Source organism: Mobula hypostoma, chromosome 9, assembly GCF_963921235.1.
Source record: "Mobula hypostoma chromosome 9, sMobHyp1.1, whole genome shotgun sequence".
Taxonomy (NCBI): domain Eukaryota; kingdom Metazoa; phylum Chordata; class Chondrichthyes; order Myliobatiformes; family Myliobatidae; genus Mobula; species Mobula hypostoma.
The window spans coordinates 55,599,403-55,616,486 of record NC_086105.1 but is presented as its reverse complement, the minus strand read 5'-3'; the positions used below and the strand labels follow the sequence as shown (position 1 = coordinate 55,616,486).

The 17,084-nt window shown below is 41.1% G+C and overlaps 1 protein-coding gene across 1 annotated transcript in view; it reads right to left on the bottom strand.

Annotated features, from left to right (window-relative positions):
- Positions 1-17,084, bottom strand: part of kdm5a (lysine demethylase 5A) — a 168,753-nt gene that overhangs the window by 54,182 nt on the left and 97,487 nt on the right. Inside the window, exons 17-18 of the mRNA XM_063058334.1 lie at positions 12,043-12,193; positions 207-321 (exon numbers count right to left, since the gene is read on the bottom strand). Coding sequence (XP_062914404.1) covers positions 207-321; positions 12,043-12,193 — 266 coding nt within the window. The remainder of the gene's footprint in view (positions 1-206; positions 322-12,042; positions 12,194-17,084) is intronic.

Below are 17,084 nucleotides of genomic sequence, written 5' to 3'. Positions count from 1 at the left end.
TTTGGCTAGCTTGCACACTTTGTTGCTTCTTGTCCTGTGAATTTTAAGATCCGAAAAGATATTAAAATACACTCTATCTAAAGTGAAGCTTGGCAGATTGGGGTTGGATTAGTATGTTGTTCCAAATTATTCATAAATAAATTGCAAGATTATTATACCTGGAGTCAGATATGACATAGGGACACTTGCCTTCATTAAATGCTTACCTTAACCAGTCGAGTTTGGCTGATGACACAAGGCAGGCTGTACAACTGGTGCACAAATGCTTTCAACTCATGAACAGTAAGCTTTGTTCGAGTTTTTCCACCTTCTGGTTTAGGTCTAAACCGCAACAACAGAAGAAAAAAAAAGAGGATATTACCAAAAGTTTATATTATATTATGATTTATTTGAAAGGTTTGTAGCTTGTAAACATTTCACACAAAACTCATATTTTGACCTTTAAGCTTTTGAACCCCAAATTATTGTTACATGTCAAAGCTCTTATCTACAGGTTGCACTGGTAAGAACAGTAATGACATCAGGCAGCAAGACAAGTTGGGACTGACAGGACTCAGATCAAGCTGAGAAATTTAATATGTGCTAACATCATGTATTAAATGAATCTGAATATCTCCCGAAGGTTCATAAAACTTGAACAAACTGTCTATATGATTTGGACAGGTTTAAAGAATGGGTAAAGTGTCAGATAGAATTTAGTGCAAGGAAGAGTGGAGTTCTGCCTTTTGGGAGAAAGAATAAAGGTGTATACAGTCGGCCCTCCTTATCCACGAGGGATTGGTTCCGGGACCCCTCGCGGATACCAAAAAATGCGGATGCTCAAGTCCCTTATTCAACCTGTCTCAATACGGTGGACCTTAGGACCCAGCGGAACCCCAGACCTTATTTAACCTGTCTCAGTGCGGTGGACATTAGGACCTGGCGGCAGAGCTCTGAATCCACAGAAGTTCTGTTCACGAAAATAATCATGATCACGATTTAAAATAAAGTGCAAACAATAAAGCGATCAGAAAGAGATGAAACGTCATCGGTCATTGGAAAAGCGTTAGGCTACAGTCGGTCAACGATCGGTACAATTTTAAAGGATAAAATGAGAAAGGCCCTGCCCAATTAAAGCTACAATTATTACTAAGCAACGCAATGGTTTAATTATTGGGTTTTGGATTTTTGATCCTTCACATCAACCCGGCAGGGATGGTCAGCACACTCGGGAGCGATCTGTCACTGGATCGATCTCGGGAACGATCTGTCATTGGATCGAACTCAGTAACTTCCGTTCCCGAGCCCGGCGCTGAAACATACATTTCTTAAGTATTTTATATGCACAGAAAGGTAAAATATATACTATATGCTAAGACAAACGTTTGACTAACTGACGCTAAATAATACCGGATGTACCTGTTCCGACTTACTTAGTAAGAGAACTTCCAGTTTTTTTCGATCCCAATCCACGATAACCTACGCACATCCTCCCATATACTTCAAATCATCTCTAGATTACTTATAATACCTAATACAATGTAAATGCTATGTAAAATAGTTGTTACACTGCATTGTTTAGTGAATAATGACAAAAAAAAGTCTGTACATGCTCGAACAGCAAGTGCTGGAAGAGCACTTCCGGGTTTTCTTGATTCGTGGTTGGTTGAATTCGCGCATGCAGAACTCGCGGATGAGGAGGGCCGACTGTACTATTTACTAAATAGGGAGAGAATGCAGAAATCAGAAGTGCAACAGGACTTTGAAGTCCTGGTTCAGCATTCCCTTAAGATTAACTTGCAGGTTAAGTCAGTAGCAAAGAAAGCAAATGCAATGTCAAGATTTATTTTGAGAGGGCTACAACTAAAAGCAAAGATCTACCTGGACTGAGTTCTGCAGACCATATATGGAATATTGCCTCAGTGCCTGTTCTCAATAGAGTTCAGAAGGATGGGGAAAGACTTCACTGAAATACTGAAAACCCTAAATAGAGTGGACTTAGGAGGGAACGTTCCCACAAGAAGAGCCTTGGATCCAAGGACACGTCCTCAGAATAAAGTGATCATCATCATTATGTGCCATATCATATGGTGTGGGCAACTATGATCTTCGACCACAATTGTTCTTGACAATTTACAGTATTTATTTATAAACAGAAGTGGTTTGCCATTGCCTTCTTCTGGGCAGTGTCTCTACGGCAGACTTTCTGCCTGGTGTCAGTGGTTGCATAACCAGGACTTGTGATATGCACCAGCTGCTCATATGGCCATCCACCATCTGCTCCCATGGCTTCACGTGACCTTGATCCAGGGGGGTAAGGAGTGGGTGGCAGTGGCTAAGCAGGCATTACATCTTGCCCAAGGATGGCCTGCAGCCTAGCGGAGGGAAGGAATGCCTTACACCTCCTTTGGTAGAGACACATCTCCATCCCACCCCCAAAATAAAGGAAAATAAGATGAGGAGGAATTTTTTTCAGCTAGATAGTGGAGAATCTGTGGAATTCATTGCCATAGAGGGCTATGGAGGACAAGTCATTGGGTAAACTTACGCCAAAGATTGATAGGTTCTTTATTAGTAAGAGGGCTAAGGAGAAATGGTAAGAGAATGGGGTTAGAAATATCAGTCATGATTGAATGGTGGAGCATGCTTATGGAGGTGATGATGGCAACGTTGAAGAGGAAGTTAGATAGGCACATGAGCATGTAGGGAGTGGAGGGATATACACAATATACAGACATGTGGTTTTACTTTAATTTGGTACTATGGTTGGCACTGACACTATGGGCAGAAGGCCCTGCTCCTATACTGTACTCTTCTATACTTTATAGGCCATTACTCTGAAATTCCTCGTGTTTGCTCTGAAATGGTGATTGATTTTTTTTCTTTCCACATGCTGATTGTTTGGCTGAATTCTCCCAGCAATTGTTCTATTTTCATATTTCAGCATCTTCAATTTTATTTGTTTTCCATTCTTTCATGCCTCACTTGGTCAAATAGTGCCCTGATGTCAAGAACAGTCATTCTCAATTTATCTCCAAAACTCAGATCTTTGATTCCTGTTTGGTAATGACATACAAGAGCTAAATGGTCCAGGAGAAAACAAACTGGGCATGAACTAGCAGGATGTTGCTGGTAATGCTGATGAATCTTTAATTATTTTACAGGTGGCACACAGTAGACTAACTGGCAATAATTTGTGTATTTGCTTTTTGCAGATAAGATATATTGGCAGTTTTTCACATTATTGTGTTAATGTCACTGTTGGAACTGTAATGGAATAGCTTGGATTGAGACACAGCTAACTGAGCAGAACACTTTACTATAGCTGGATGTTGTCAGTTTTCATAGGCTTTGCTGTGTTCAGTGCTCCTGGCTGTTTATTTATGTCACATAGAGAGTACTTGTCTGACTGAAAACATTGTGGCTAGCTCAGGCAGAAATCAAGGTAAATTACCCACTTAGAACTTCTGGCTGGAAGTTCAATTTCTTCCTTGAGGAAAGTCAGTGCTGCCTCTGACATTTTTACATTCCTCATTCAAGCAAGTTTGTTCCCTTTGCTTAACATTGCTGGCAAAGTGAGAAATAACATGCAGGATCATACAGTAATACAATTCTGCTGAAGCTGATGCCCTAAAGCACAAAATGGATACTTAGGTAGATGTCCAATCAACTCGTCATCTAATGGGAAAGAAAAAATACTGCAGATGATGGAAACTTGAAAAGAAAACAGAAGATGCTTTACGCAGGCCTGGCCACAATAGTTGCAGGCACTGCTAAGTTCAAGTTCCAGATTGTTGACCATTTTTCAGTTGACCAAGTTTCAGATTGTTGACCATTGTTCACAGTGGTGTTGCCTGACATGCATTTGTGTTTATATCAACACACAAAATATTGGGAGGAAATATTGCAAGTCAAGCTGTACATATGGAGGTTAATAAATAGTTGACATTTCAGGCTGTGATAGATTGTTTATTCCCCTCCATAGATGATGCCAGACTTGCTGAGTTCACCCAGCATTTTGCGTGCGTTGCTGAAATTTTCCAGCATCTGCAGAATCTCGTACACTTATGATTGTGTTTTTATTCTATCCTATTTGGTACAGCATTTGTGCCACCAAATATGGAGGAATGTGCCCTCAGAATGAAGACGTGACTTCTCCTCAAGGAGTGTCAGTGTTCACGCCAATTAATGGTATCATAAAGTAAAGAATGCCCATCAGTAGATTAGGGAGTTCTGTGCTATTACTAATCCCCACCAGTACCCTGCAGTTATCAGTTGAAAGTCACACCCTCTTTTGGAATGTTTATTCTAGCTTATGCACGGAAGTCATCAAGGAACAATGCCAGGATGACTTAAAAATTACAACTCATGTAGTAACTATTATATCCTCAGCAACGTAGAATGGGATTTGAATTAGACAGTCACAAAGTAATGATTTTCAGATGAACATTTTCTGAACCAATCCCTAGCACTTGTAACTGTTTATTTTTGACCAATCCCAAAATTCATCTCAGACTTTGACCCTGGATTCAGGACCTAATCATAACAAAACATTCATCAGATCTAATCAACAACCTAAATCACAGTCCTCTAAAAGTCATTTGTACTTTAACAGGCTTGTTTTTAGAAATCACATTTCCTCTTGTGACCAGATCTTCTTAAAGCTGTCACATAGAAAACAGAAAAGTACAACACAAGAACAGGCCCTTCAGCCCATTATGTCTGCGCTGACCATAAAGTCTCTAAAAAAAAAGCTATAGTTGCTATCACATTCTAACAAATCCATTTAACTCTCTATAATCTCCGCAAAACACGCTCCCTCTCACCTAAAACCTATGCTTCTTGTATTTGATATTTCTACCCTAGTGAAAAAAACTCTTCACCATCTAACTTCCCTATGCCTCAAACCAACCCTCAACTTCCAGTGCTCCAGAGAAAACAATCCAAATTGTCTAACCTTTCCTTGTAGCTAATACACCCCAATCTAGCCAAGTTCCTGGTGATCCTCTTCTGCATCTATTCCAAAGCCTCCAACTCTGTCCCATGTGGCAATCAGAACTGCACACAATAATCCAGCTGTGGCCTAACCGAAGTTTTATACATCTGCAACATAGCTTTTATTCTCAATACCCCAACGAATGAAGGAAGACAAGCCATATACCTTCTTTACAAATCTATCCACTTGTGTTGATTCTTTCAGAGAAGCTAAGGATTTGCATCTCAAAATCCCTCTGTACATCTCTTGAGGATCATGACACCTGCAGCACACTCTTGCATTTGACCTCCCAAAATGTACCACCTCACACTTGCACATACACACACAATACATAAATAAATGACAAGTCCCAGCACCGATTCTTGCAGAACATCACTGGTCAAAATCAGAATCAGGTTTATTATCACCAGCACGTTTCCTGACATTTGCTTACTTAGCAGCAACTATTCAATGCAATCCATAATATAGAAGGAAAAATACTAATAAGAGTAAATCAATTACAATATACATATATTGAATAGATTAAAAATCATGCAAAAAAAAAACAAATAATATATTTAAAAAGTGGGGTAGCGTTCACAGGTTCAATGCCCATTTTAGAATTAGATGGCAGAGGGGAAGAAGCTATTCCTGAATCGCTGAGTGTGTGCCTTCAGGCTTCTGTACCTTCTACCTGATGGTAACAGTGAGAAAAGGGCATGCCCTGGATTTTGGAGGTCCTTAATAATGGTCGCTACCTTTCTAAGATACAGCTCCTTGAAGATATCTTGGATACTTTGTAGGCTGGTACCCAAGATGATGCCAACTAAATTTACAACCCTCTGCAGCTTCTTTCAATCCTGTGCAGTAGCCACTACTTCCCCCCGCCATACCAGACAGTGACGCAGCCTGTCAGAATGCTCTCCATGATACATCTATAGAAGTTCTTGAATGAATTTAGACCATAAGACCATTTTAAGACAAAGGAGCAGAAATCGGCCATTTGGCCCATCAAGTCTGCTCCGCCATTTTATCATGAGCTGATCCATTCTCCCATCTAGTCCCACTCCCCCACATTCTCACCATAACCTTTGATGCCCTGGTTACTCAAATACCTATCCTCTCTGCCTTAAATACACCCAATGACTTGGCCTCCACTGCTGCCTGTGGCAACAAATTCCATAGATTCACCACCCTCTGACTAAAAAAGTTTCTTCGCATTTCTGTTCTGAATGGACGCCTTTCAATCCTTAAGTCATGCCCTCTCGTACTAGACTCCCCCATCATGGGAAACAACTTTGCCACATCCACTCTGTCCATGCCTTTCAAATACAAAATGTTTCTATGAGGTCTCCCCTCATTCTTCTAAACTCCAAGGAATACAGTCCAAGAGCAGACAAACGTTCCTCATAATGTTAACCCTCTCATTCCCAGAGTCATTCTAGTGAATCTTCTCTGTACCCTCTCCAACGTCAGCACATCCTTTCTTAAATAAGGAGACCAAAACTGCCCACAGTACTCCACAAGTGAGGTCTCACCAGCGCCTTATAGAGCCTCAACATCACATCCCTGCTCCTATATTCTATTCCTCTAGAAATGAATGCCAACATTGCATTCGCCTTCTTCACTACTGACTCAACCTGGAGGTTAACTTTAAGGGTATCCTGTACGAGGACTCCCAAGTCCTGTTGCATCTCTTTGAATTCTTTCCCCATTTAAATAATAGTCTGCCCGTTTATTTCTTCAGCTGAAGTGCATAACCATACACTGTCCAACATTGTACTTCATTTGCCACTTCTCTGCCCATTCTTCCAATCTATCCAAGTCTCTCTGCAGACTGTTTCCTCAGCACTACCGGTCCCTCCACCTATCTTCATATTGTCAGCAAACTTAGCCACAAAGCCATCTATTCCATAATCCAAATCGTTGATGTACAATGTAAAAAGAAGCAGCCCCAACACAGACCCCTGTGGAACACCACTGGTAACCGACAGCTAACCAGAATAGGATCCCTTTATTCCCACTCTGTTTCCTGCCAATCAGCCAACGCTCTATCCACGTATGTAACTTTCCTGTAATTCCATGGGCTCTTATCTTGTTAAGTAGCCTCATGTGTGGCACCTTGTCAAAGGCCTTCTGAAAATCCAAATATACAACATCCACTGCATCTCTCTTGTCTAGCCTACTGGTAATTTCCTCAAAAAATTGTAATAGGTTTGTTAGGCAGGATTTTCCTTTAAAGGAATCCATGCTGAGTTCTGCCTATCTTGTCATATGCCTCCAGGTACTCTGTAACCTCATCCTTGACAATCGACTCCAACAACTTCTCAACCATCGATGTCAAGCTAACAGGTCTATAATTTCCTTTTTGCTTCCTTGCCCCCTTCTTAAATAGCGGAGTGACATTTGCAATCTTCCAGTCCTCCGGAACCATGCCAGAATCTATCAACTTTTGAAAGATCATCGCTAATGCCTCCGCAATCCTCACAGCTACTTCCTTCAGAACACGAGGGTGCATTCCATCTGGTCCGGGAGATTTATCTACCTTTAGACTATTCAGCTTCCTGAGTACTTTCTCTGTCGTAATTGTGACTGCGCACACTTCTCTTCCCTGCCACCCTTGAGTGTCTAGTATACTGCTGATGTCTTCCTCAGTGAAGACTGATGCAAAATACTCGTTCAGTTCCTCTGCCATCTCCCATTACAATTTCTCCAGCATCATTTTCTATTGGTCCTATATCTACTCCCACCTGTCTTTTACTCTTTATATACTTGAAAAAGCTTTTAGTATCCTCTTTGATATTATTTGCTAGCTTCCTTTCATAGTTAATCTTTTCCTTCTTAATAACCTTCTTGGTTTCCTTTTGTAAGGTTTTAAAAACTTCCCAATCTTCTGTCTTTCCACTAATTTTTGTTTTCTTGTATGCCCTCTCCTTTGCGACTTACCCTTAAACTGTTGACTTCAATCTACTTTTCCCAATTCCTGTCTAACACGCTTGTTATTCACCTTTCCACAATTTTATATTTTCTCTTGAGAAATGGTCTTATCCTTATCCAGTAACATAAGCTTATGGAATTACAGTTAAGGTTCCCAAGAGGCACCCTCACCGAAATTTTGACCACTTGGTCAGGCTTGTTTCCCAACACAGCAAAATCCACATACTATTTTAAGAAATCCTCCCAGATACACCAAATTCTATCCCATCCAAGCCTCCAGCACTAAGGAAGTACCAGTCACTTCTCCCCATTTTCCCATTGTAGTTAATTGTTTTGTGAAAAAGTCTGTGGTCTCTTTACATCATGTAAAGCAATCCAGAGGGGTTGTCCATTTGTCAACAGTGGGTTAATTAAGTTTTGTTATAAATTTCCACCCGTTTGCTCTCATCTATAGTTCAGTTTAATTAGAGAAACCAGCTGTGACCTGTTTCATAGGACAGATTCATTTGCTCTATTCAACATTCGTCACCAGTTGCATCAACATCCCATGTGCCCAAAACATTTGCCTTATCCTCAGTCTAAGCGCAAAAGGGAGTTTATACCCATCATTTACAGAAGACTCAGCCTGTGATTTATTAATTTTGGACTCACTAACTTTGTCTGCAGTGACAATGAACTGAAGTCTTTTGCCCTTGTCAGTCTAACAACCTCATCTGAGGGTTATTCAAGGAATCACATGGCCCTTTGGCCTACTGAATCCTTGCCAATCATAAGTATCCATTTCCATCAATCCTATTTTATTTTCCCCACATACCTACCAACTCCACTCAGATTCTTATCTACCACCTACACACTCAAGATCATTTACAGTGACCATTTAACCTGCCAAACTGGGATGCAGGAGGAAAGTGAAGCTCTCCAAAGAAACCCATGCTATCATTGCAAACTCCAAGCAACAGCACTACAGGTTTTATTTACTTAGCCAAACAGCATGGAGTAGGCTCTTCCAACCCTTCGAGCCACACCGCTCCAGCAACCCCCCAATTAACCCAAACCTTATCACAGGACAAATTACAATGACCAATTAACCTACCCAGTACATCCTTGGACTGTGGGAGGAAAATGGAACTCTTGGGAAAAAACCTCGCATTCCACAGGGAGGACACGCAGCTTCTTTAAAGATGATGGCGGAATTGAACTCCAAACTCCAAAACGTACCAAGCCCCTAATAGCATCAGACTAACTGCTACGCTACTGTGGCAGATAGAGCTGCATGGCAGCATAGCAGTTAGCATAACATTTTACAGCACCAGTGATCACAACATGGGGGTTCAATTCAAATCACTGTCTGTAAGGAGCTTATACATTCTCCCTATGACTGTATGGGTTTCTTCCCACATTCTAAAGATGCATGGGTTACAGTTAGTACGTTGACATTTGGGGGCTGTCCTCAGTACATCCTTGGACTGTGTTAGTCATTGACACACACAACGCAATTCACTGCACGTTTCGATGTACATAGACAAATAAGCTAATCTTCATCTTCAGAGATGAAACTAGGTCTGTGGAACTGAGGCAGAAGGTCTGCAACTTGTTCTACCATTTCCTTGTAATTTCTCCTGCCTCTATCATGGGTTCCAACATTTGCTTTCACTGGTCATTTCCACTTTATGCACTTATAATAACTCTGTTTTTCAGTTTCTCACCAATCTACATTCATGCTCTGACTTGCATCTTTTTGCAGCAAATTTGATTTGTCCAGTCTAAATGGGTATTGAAGAGTCACATAATTACTACATTACTATCTTTCATTCACATTCCGATATGCCAGTCCATGGCCTCTTGGCCACGATGAGGCAACTCTCAGGTTAGAAGACTAACATCTCATATTCCATCTGGATGGACTCCAACTTGACAGCACGAACATCTACTTCTCTATCATAGGGCAAGTCCTCCCCTTTCCACTTCTCTTTTTCAATTCCTCACTCTCGATCCCCTTTTACCCCTTCTTTCCCTTACCTGCCCATCACCTTCCTCTGGTATCACTCCTCCTTCCCTTTTTTTCCATGGTTTACTCATCTCCTATCAGATTCCTCCTTTAGCCCTTTACTTCTTCCACCCATCACCTCCCAGTTTCTCACTTCACCTCCCTCCTCCACCCACCTACCTTCCCCCTCACTTGGATTTACCCATCATCTTTCACCTTCCCCTCCCTCCACCTTCTTATTGAGGCTTCTTCTCTCTTCCTTTCCAGTCCTGATTGAGAGTCAGCCCAAAACATTGACTGCTCGTTCCCTTCCATGGATTTACTTTATTTGTGCTGCCTGATGTGCTGAGCTCTGCCAGCATTTTGTGCACATCAGTATATTACCTGTGTTACACACACCGATTTCCTCATTTATGCAGCACTCAATATTATAACTATTATCTAGTGGTCCATATGCAACAACCACCAGTGTTTTCTTTACTATTTCTTAGATCAATCTAAATTGGTTCCAATTCTACATCATAATTTATTGGTGCCAAGATTATATTTTCACGACTGCATGATTCTTCCCATGACTGCGCGTTTCCTCCAGGTTCTCCGGTTTCCTCCCAAGTCCAAAGGCACACTATTTGGTAGGTTAATTACTCATTGTCCCGTGATTAGGCAAGGGTTAAATCGGGGGATTGCCGAGTGGTGAGAAGGGTCTATTCTGCACTGTATTTCAATAAATAAAAATTAACAGTGCCACATCATTTCCTTTTTGTCTATTCTTCCCAAATATTAAATACTGTGCTGTTATACCCATCTCCTGGCTTTGGTTTTCCTACAGCTGTATTTCCAGGAAGGGAATGACATCATATCAGCATGCATACCTTGGCATCATTAATTTATTTGCCACTGCAAAAGCTGCAGTGATACAAATAAAGCATCACTAATTTGCCATTTTCTGTACTGACCCTCTGCCCACCATTGGTCCACTTTACTTTTGCTGTTCCTTTATTTCATTTACACTGTTTTTATCCCTTCACATTTTGTTTACCTTGTTCCAGGATTCCCTCTGAGGTTCCATCCCCTGACCAAGCTGGTTTAAATCCTCCCCAGCAGTAATGGTAAAGCCTTCTATAAGGATATTGGCCCTGTCCCTGCTGGAGATGCAACATGCCAATTTATACAGGTCCCACATGCCTCAAATTCGTTCGTCAGTGTTGTCTTTCATTGATTCTATTATGGTTATTGGATTTACTGAGTATGCCCACAAGAAAATGAATCTCAGGGTTGTATGTGGTGACAAACATGTACTCTGATAATAAATTTACTTTGAACTTTGAGAATTGGTTCAAATATCTCAGTAATCTAAAGTCCTCTCTCCTGAAACACCAGTCTAGCCATACACTCATCTGTTTTAACTTCCTGTTTCCCTTGACGGCAATGAAGCAATATCCTATGATAAGCACATTTGAGGTTCAGTTCTTTAACCTTCCCTAGCTCCATAATCTCTGCCTGCAGAAATGCATCACTTTCTAGGCTTATGTCATTGGTACTGATTGAACCACAAACCTCTTGACTGTTCACTATGCTCTTTAAGGACAATCGAAAGCTGTTTAGTGATATACTTGTCCATGGCACCAATGGAGCAACACACCCACCTGTCTGTCTCTCTACTGAATCCCTGATCAGCATTGCTCATTTACTCTTTTCCCTCCCTTCCCATGCTGCAAAATCACTTGATTAGCCATTCTCCTACCACTATCTGTACCTCACCACCTCACTGGAGAGTGCAATTGGATCAGAGAACTCCTGCACTATCTTGCCTGCTCACATTTGAACCAAGTATGATGAAAGGTCACCAAACCAGAATAGAAATTCCCTCTCTCCTAGCATCCTTGCTATTCACAGTATGTTGTGTTTCATCTCCAATGGAATTGGCTGGTAAATATTCAGAATATCCTTGTTTATTATTTCTAATACTTCTGTCCCTCTGCCGTATCCAAAATCGAATTCAAGTAATTACTTGCTCTGTGCAACATTGGACTACCAAGTTAAACATCATGTTCTCAAATCAGCATTACAATGGAGCTTCAGTGTGTTCATTAAATATTGCCATTTGTTAAAACTTCCATTACCTGGCCCAATTAATAGCTGCTCTTAGTTTCAGGCTACTTACCTGCTGCGCTGCTTTCTGCTGACGAGTAATTGGGCGATAGAAGCACAAGTTTCTGCTTCTTTGACAGCAGCCCGGAGCTGTCGCAGCAGGTCATTCTCAGGGAATTTCTTCTCTTCTGCTTCTTCCAGCCGAGCTTTCAGTTCAGAAAGATCTGGTCAGAAGCAAGATTACATGTTAGGATTTCAACTCCACAGAAAATGCCAGTCACCAACTGCTGGTGAAACCACAAGAGCCTTGGTTATGCTTGAGGCAGTCAGACATCTTCCAGAACTGTGACAAGTCTCACAAGCAAACTTAACTAATTTCTAAATTGTAACAATATAAACCTCATTTATACACTAGCAACCCATGAATTATTGGCTCAGGTAGTGGGAGGGTTGATTGCACTCCAGGTAGAAGGGTTATATTATAATAATCTGTAATGTGAGTGCATCACCTGCGCACGTCTCAAGAAATGAAAGTTGAAAGAAAATTGTGCTGAATTGTTTACTTTTCTCTCCCCCAAAATAAATTCTGATAATGAATTTTCATTTCTATCTCAAGTAGTGATTTGTAACCTGAATGACCAACATAGATGTCATCTATAGTTACGTTCAACTCTACCACGTTGCCTTAAACATTTCTATCTCATGGGAATTAGGAAACAAAATTGTATTGCAATAAGTGAGGCACAATCAGCTGCACTTGATAAATTCATGGATCTCAACATTAACAGCGTTAAGGTAAGTGCAAGCAGGCTTTTTCCACTGAAGTTGGATGATGCAAGTGGAGGTCATGGGTTAAGGGTGAAAGGTGAAAGTTTAAGGAGAAAATGAGGGGAAACTTCTCAGAGGGTAGTGAGAGTGTAGAACAAGCTGCCAACACAAGTGGTGATGTGGGATCGATTTCATTACAAGAGAAATTTGGATAGGTACATGGATGTGACGGATATGGAGGGCTATGGTCTAGGTGGAACTAGGTAGATTAATGGTTCCGCTGAAGAGCCTGCTTCTGTCCTATTGTGTTCTATGACCATGTCAGTGGCATTTACAGTCTGTTTGCCCTAGGGTTAGTGGTATTTGTCAGGGTGGTGCAGAAATCTGAGGAGAATGTTTGCAACTTTTTCAAGATACTGGCATTAGCAGTTCAAAATCCTCATTAAAATTGCTTACATAATTATTTTTAAAGGTCTTAATGCCTTTCATGACAAAGAAATCCAGAATAATAATACAAAATAATACAATAGTTGATATGCAGAAGAGATTTACCACAATAGTGCTGCAGGGCAGGGGGGAAGAGAAGAACCTGTTATGGGGAGAAATGACTGTTCCCTTCAGATAATTCTATAGTTTCCTAACAAACACTGCTGAGATAATGGCAAACAGACTGTAAATACCACTGACTTCGGAATATTATAAATGCTCCCCTACCCATGAGGATACACTCATTTCAGTGTCACTAACTGCATCACTCTACTTTCTCCCTCTATATCAGGGGTGCCAAACTTCTGGCCCGCGGGATGATTTGGGGGAAAAAAAAGTATATTCACGACCATTTATTATGCATCTGTACGGCAGCCACTCTCTCTCCCACCGCTGTCTGTGCCGCCTGCTGTACCGGCAGCTTGTTGTGTGCACTTAGAAAACAATAGGCGGCAGTTAACCACCCGCTGTGCATAAGCACCTACCACCCTGCACTGAGGACTACTAGGGCCCCACTTACGTCGTCACAGTATAAACACAGAGTACTCAGGTAAGTAACACCTGTAGCAAGGGTGAGACTGTTTGCTGCTGTGGTTCAAAATGTTTTCCAAGAAAAGTTGACATCGAAGGTCGGATATTCAATAATTGGAAAGATAGTTTTTTTCTTCTGTGAGGTCAATGGCAAACCTGTGTGTCTGATATGCTCACAAGTGGCTATGGCAAAAAAGTACAATATCAAACGACACTATGAGACGTCACACGGAGAAAAATATGACAAGTACGCAGGATGACACAGAATGCAAAAGGTAAACGAGCTTGAAGCAGCTCTGAAAAAACAGCAGTGTTCACCAAAAGTCGAGCGACTCACGATGGAGCTGTCAAGGCCAGCTATATTATTGCCAACAAAATAGCTACTGTGTCGAAGCCATACTCAGAGGGGGAATTCATCAAAGCATGCATGCTGAAGGCCGCTGAGTTGGTGTGCCCTGAGAAGAGACAGGCTTTTGGTAATATCAGCTTGTCAAGAAATACTGTGGCAGAGAATCGGGGACCTTGCAGGACATTTGAACAGTCAATTAAAAGACAAAGTGAAGTCATTTATTGTCTTCTCTATTGCAATTGATGAGAGCACCGAAGTGACTGATGTAGCTCAATTGGGAATATTTATTCATGGTGTTGATGCATTTTTGACCGTCACCGAGAAGTTTGTGGAGATGGTGCCCATGACAAACACAATGGCGAACGTTTTCTCCAGCCTCATCGAGACCTTGGACAGACCGGGGGTTGACTGGAGTCACGCTGTCAGCGTGGCAACAGATGGTGCACCATCTATGGTCAGGGTAAAAGGCAGATATTGTTGAGAAACTCAGAAAGTTCAGACAGAGAATCCGGAGCAGGAATTCTGGAATTTTCATTGTATTATACACCAAGAGGCATTATGTAGCAGTAGCATGGACAATGTCATGGATGTAGTCATCAAAACGGTTAATTTTATTAGAGCCAAGGGACTCAACCATCAGCAATTTGACACTCTTTTGTCTGAACGTAATACTGGACATGGCCTACCCTACCACACTGAAATCTGCTGGTTGAGCAGAGGGGTTGTGCTCAAACATTTTTTTTCAGTTACGTGTGGAAATTGGACTATTCATGAACAAGAAAGGGAAGCCAGTGGCGGAGTTGGATGACCCAGACTGGCTTCATGATTTTTGGTGGATATAACAGAGCACTTAAATGTGCTTAATGTCAACATGCAAGGCCACAACAAACCTATACAGAATACTATGACAGCATTCATACCTTTCAAATTAAATCAGGCTGTGGGAGATGCAACTATCCCGGAGCAACACAGCTCATTTCCCCTCTTTGCAGTCTGTGTGTGCCACTCATGGGAACAAATGACAACATGGACAGGTACAAGGACAAAATATCACGGCTGAAAAGTGAGTTTCAGAATCGTTTCCAAGTCTTCACTCAGCTCAAGAAGGAATTCTCACTATTTTGCTCGCTGTTAGTTGTCAACGCAGCATCAGATGTGCCGAGGAACTCCAAATGGAATTAACTGAAATTCATCGTAACTTGGCTTTGAAATATAAATTTGAGACTGTGGGTCTGGACTCATTCTATCAACACCTGGGACTGATGTACCCCAAGATGACAGACTTTGCCTCAAAGATCCTTTGCATGTTTGGGACAACATAGACGTTCTCCATAATGAACATTAACAAATCCAAACTGCGCTCACAGCTGACACACTGACACCTAAATGACATTATGAAAACCACAACTGCCCAGAAACAGGCTGGTTAAAGCCAAGAGATGTCAGGTGTCTGGAAGCAGCAAGTGAAAAATGAGTGACACTGTTCGATGCACTGCAACATGTAAGCAAAATGCATTATGAAATACTGAGTACCATAATATTGTGATTCATTTTCTGACTTCTATTATTGTAAATGTGATCACTTCAATAAAAACTAGAGGCTAACTGTGTTCATTGTCTTTTCGATTGCTGGAAGCAGGCTAATAAAAATTAGGTGCAGTTGTATAGCCTACATTTACAATTTGTTTTGTTAGGTCTACATTTCTGTCTGCTAATTTTCGACTTCAAATGGTTTATTAATGGAAAGGGTGTGGCTCTCAAAACAATCTTAGCCAAAATAGCATCGTTTTTTTCTCTCTCATCACAACTTTCTTGTAGCCTGCGACTGTAAGTTACTACCAATCATAAAAATAATGCTTGCTAGGCAATCTTTTTCATAAGAAACTAAATTCGTAAAGTGAAACACTTTGTAGTTATAGCAGAGACTGAGACGCATGAGAGCAGGTTGAAAAAACGAAGGCAACGAAAGCTGTGGGAGCAGCACGCACGCACAATTGATCCGGCCCGCATGAAGTCGCATTTTGCCCAATCCGGCCCGTGACCTAAAATGAGTTTGACACCCCGCTCTATATATTACTATAACGACTGAACAATATTCCCTGAGCTATTTATAACCAAGCCCCAGTCCCAGCAATCACACACTATAAAAATAAGGGTCCCAAGTTCATTAGTTGTATTCCATTCTTACAACAGCACAGAATTCTGTTCTGTTAAGTACATTGCAAGTCCAATTTCTCATGGATCCTTGCTCATCATAGAGATGTACGGGATTTGTAGGACTCAAGTCATTATTAATGTGACTCAAATTGAATAAAGATATGCCATCAACTGATATCAGTGGGAGTAATTAGTTTTCTGGACTTTAATGATTTCCCTTCTCAGAAAAAAGTGACGTGGCCTTTTAAGTACATGGATTTCATTGAGAATGTTTTTAAAGCCGATTATGCACGTGGGAGGAAAACTTCATGGAAGCACCTTATCCTTTACAATGCCTCCGTAAAATGTCCATTCCGTACAAGCTGGTCCCCTTCGTGGATCTTGTAAGGTGAGCTCAGGCATTTAACAGCAAAGCTTCTTGATGTTAACAAATTCTGTGTAATCATGCAGACTATTTCATCTCATTGTACCATCTTCCATGGGGTTTCTGTTCTGAGGTATGGTCAGCATCCATTTCCCTAGCAGTTTATGTGCTGGCTTTACCAATCCTTGTTGATTTTAACATATTTGAAGCATTCCTAATCCAATGGCGCATTCCTACCGGTCCAGTTACTACCATGTAACTGCTGTCAAGCGTTCCATAGTCATCAGATGTTTCATAAATATCCTTCCTCATCAAGGACAACAGCATTTACCTTGAAAATTTATTAATTTTGATCACTTTAGACTATCATAGATTTTTAATTGCCTGGTTTTTTTTTTGCTAAAGACTATCCATATTTGAGAAAGCCATGTTGGTCAGATTTCATGAATTTGAATTTCAC